The following is a 3023-nucleotide window of genomic DNA, read 5'->3' as shown; positions in this document are numbered from 1 at the left end:
AGTGATCCCAAATTGCGTGCAATTCTTATGTTGGCCTAAAAGTTGCGTCGAAATGTTAGGTTGAAGTTGAGTCAAATGTCAAAATAACTTACCTCTGAGCAAATAACTTTAGCCATATTCTTCTCAATTTCTGCACTGAGTACATTCTTTTCCAGCGCTCGAGTGACACGCGAGAGAACCACCAGTGATGTGTAGATATCAATGGCCGCATTGGACAGTCGGTTCAAGAGCATTTGCTCGTGGATAATGCCCTGTGTGTACTTGATGAGAAGGTGCTCCACCGAAGAGCTAAAAGTCAAAATATTTTTCGCCAGTTGCTGTGCTTCTGGGTGGAACTCAGGGTGAACGTATTGAGCAATATCAGGTGTCTCTAGGCCTACTGAGCGCTTAATTCGACGGGTGCCCTCATTGAAGATCATGCCCAAGTTTCCCACTGGGTTCTTCATGGCGCGCTGGATCTCTCGCAAATGCCCACCGACGTACTGCATACCTGTTAAGTGGGAGACAAATGTTATCCATTGCAATGTCGGTAAACTCTCAATTCTTACCAGTCAGTGCCACAAAGAGACGCAGAATTTCATTGGTTCCCTCAAAGATGCGGAAAATTCGAACATCTCGGAGCATCTTTTCGATTCCTGAAATGAATAAAAGTGGTCACTCAACCTGCTTGCACTTTATGAAATTGCTCATCACAAACCCATTTCCCGCATGTATCCCTGACCGCCGAATATTTGAAGCGTCTCGTCGACCACGTACCAAGCAGCTTCAGACGCGTAAATCTTTGAGAGTGCAGCTTCAAGGTGGTAGTCCTTCACTCCGTTGTCCATTAGGCCACTATTTAAGGAAGCATTTGTTTGGTGAATGTTGTCAACCCGAATGAGCCATTGTTACCTGATCATGTAGGCCATCGACTGTGTCACGTAGTGCTTCATCGACATCTCCGCAATCTTCTCCTGAATGCCAGTGAATGAGGCCAGTTTGTTGCCGAACTGAGATCGGTTCTGTGCGTGGGCAGTGGCCATTGCAATGGCTCGGCGCATGGTGCCCGACAGGCCGCAGACCATGCCGTAGCGGCCATTGTTGAGGATGTTCATGGCCACCTTGAAGCCATCGCCAACTTGACCAATTACATTCTCTGAAGGCACTTTCACATTATCGTAGAAAACTTCGGTCGTGTTTGAGGCGTTAATGCCCATCTTTTTCATGGCAGGACCATTGCTGACGCCCTCGGTTCTGGGCACCCAGAAGGCGGTCACCTTGTCCTTCATTTCACCACTGGAACTCCGCACGGCGGTCTGCGCAAAGACGGTGAAGTAGTCGGCAATGCCGCCGTTGCTGATGTAAATCTTTGAGCCATTGAGAGTCCACGTTTTGCCGTCTTCGGAAAGGACTGCTCGTGATTTGATGCCACTAGCGTCTGAGCCGGCTGACGGCTCAGTCAGTGCAAAGGCGGCAATCTTCGAGCCGCTGGCCAGTTCCGGCAGGTATCTTTCCTTCTGTTCCTTGTTTCCGTAGAGCAGCAGTCCCTTGTAGCCAATAGACTGGTGGGCGCCCAGGAAGATGGTGATTCCCAGGTCAAAGCCAACGGTCACCTCGCCCAGACGAGCATACTGCGTATTGTTGAGTCCCATGCCCCCGTACTCTGGCGGTACCTACGTTTCAGATGGTGGGAAATTAGAAATTAGAAATACTGGGAAAATACTAAAGTACAGGAAGCCTACCATGACTCCAAATGCGCCCATGTCTTTGAGCAGCTGAAGGTGCTTCTCATCAAGCTCGCCGGTCTCTTCTACCTTAAGCGGGTCGTACTCAGTTGAGTATATTTTTTCAGCCGGCTCGGTGATCATTTCCACAAAGCTAAACTCTTCGGCAGACAGCACTTTGGGGTAGGGGAAGAAGTTTTGCACTTTGGCTTCCCCAGTGAAGATGTTCTGAATGAAGGAANGGAAATTAGAAATTAGAAATACTGTGAAAATACTAAAGTACAGGAAGCCTACCATGACTCCAAATGCGCCCATGTCTTTGAGCAGCTGAAGGTGTTTCTCATCAAGCTCGCCGGTCTCTTCTACCTTAAGCGGGTCGTACTCAGTTGAGTATATTTTTTCAGCCGGCTCGGTGATCATTTCCACAAAGCTAAACTCTTCGGCAGACAGCACTTTGGGGTAGGGGAAGAAGTTTTGCACTTTGGCTTNTTGAGTATATTTTTTCAGCCGGCTCGGTGATCATTTCCACAAAGCTAAACTCTTCGGCAGACAGCACTTTGGGGTAGGGGAAGAAGTTTTGCACTTTGGCTTCCCCAGTGAAGATGTTCTGAATGAAGGAATCACTCTCTGGAATGACCACCTTTTCCAATCGTTTGATATCAATGTTGGCTTGGCTGACATTTCTAGAAAAAAATATTTAATATTTTTGAAGCGAGAAAGTGAGTGTTTGAATGCTCATTACCGAACTGCATCCACTTTCAGCAGGTGGTTGCGAACTTTACAGAAGCTACTGCCTAGCTTGCTGGCTGAACGAAGTGTTGAGAGCATTGTAATAATATTGTGATGATTTGTCGTGGCACAGTGTTTAATTAGAATGGCGATTAAGAGCAGCAAACACACAATTGGTCGAGTTTATGTTGAAAAGCTCAATGGTGAAGGAAATCAGGTACGTCCGTTAGCCAGCCGATAAGCGTCTCTCTTCACAGCCACCACTATGACGATTTGTTTACAATCTGCCGTTTGGTCGATTACACAAGTATAAAACCTGTTTGACGAGCGTAAGAAAGTGTCTCTTTTCCTCGTCCGACTTTTTTCTCTCTCTTTCTCTCGATCTAACATCACTGCCTGGTCAAATCGTTTGGCGGCACTAGACTTGAACTACGGCCATCGAAAGTGATTACGCCGACAGTTGCTTGGCACTTGATCAATGCCTGCCACTGCGCTGCACTTGCTGCGGCTTTTCCAGCCAACTGTAGTCTATGATTCGCCCCGCCAATTGAACTTTTGTCATAGGGAGAAAGAGAGTGATAAGCAGACTGC

General features: G+C 47.4%; 1 protein-coding gene across 1 annotated transcript; it reads right to left on the bottom strand.

Annotated features, from left to right (window-relative positions):
- Positions 1-92: 92 nt before the first annotated feature.
- LOC108354643 (very long-chain specific acyl-CoA dehydrogenase, mitochondrial-like) lies at positions 93-2123 on the bottom strand (the record flags this gene model as incomplete). The annotated part of the gene is made up of 6 exons (XM_017605819.1): positions 1998-2123; positions 1722-1931; positions 892-1652; positions 698-834; positions 549-635; positions 93-490 (listed from the first exon to the last, which is right to left on the bottom strand). Coding segments are annotated over exons 1-6 (1719 nt in total), but the record flags the coding sequence as incomplete, so codon positions are not given.
- Between the last annotated feature and the right edge of the window lie 900 nt (positions 2124-3023).

Source organism: Rhagoletis zephyria, unplaced genomic scaffold (genome assembly GCF_001687245.7).
Source record: "Rhagoletis zephyria isolate East Lansing unplaced genomic scaffold, Rhagoletis_zephyria_1.1 Rzeph_scaffold_37823, whole genome shotgun sequence".
Lineage (NCBI taxonomy): Eukaryota > Metazoa > Arthropoda > Insecta > Diptera > Tephritidae > Rhagoletis > Rhagoletis zephyria.
The sequence above is the reverse complement of the archived record's forward strand: the minus strand, read 5'-3'. Positions and strand labels throughout refer to the sequence as shown.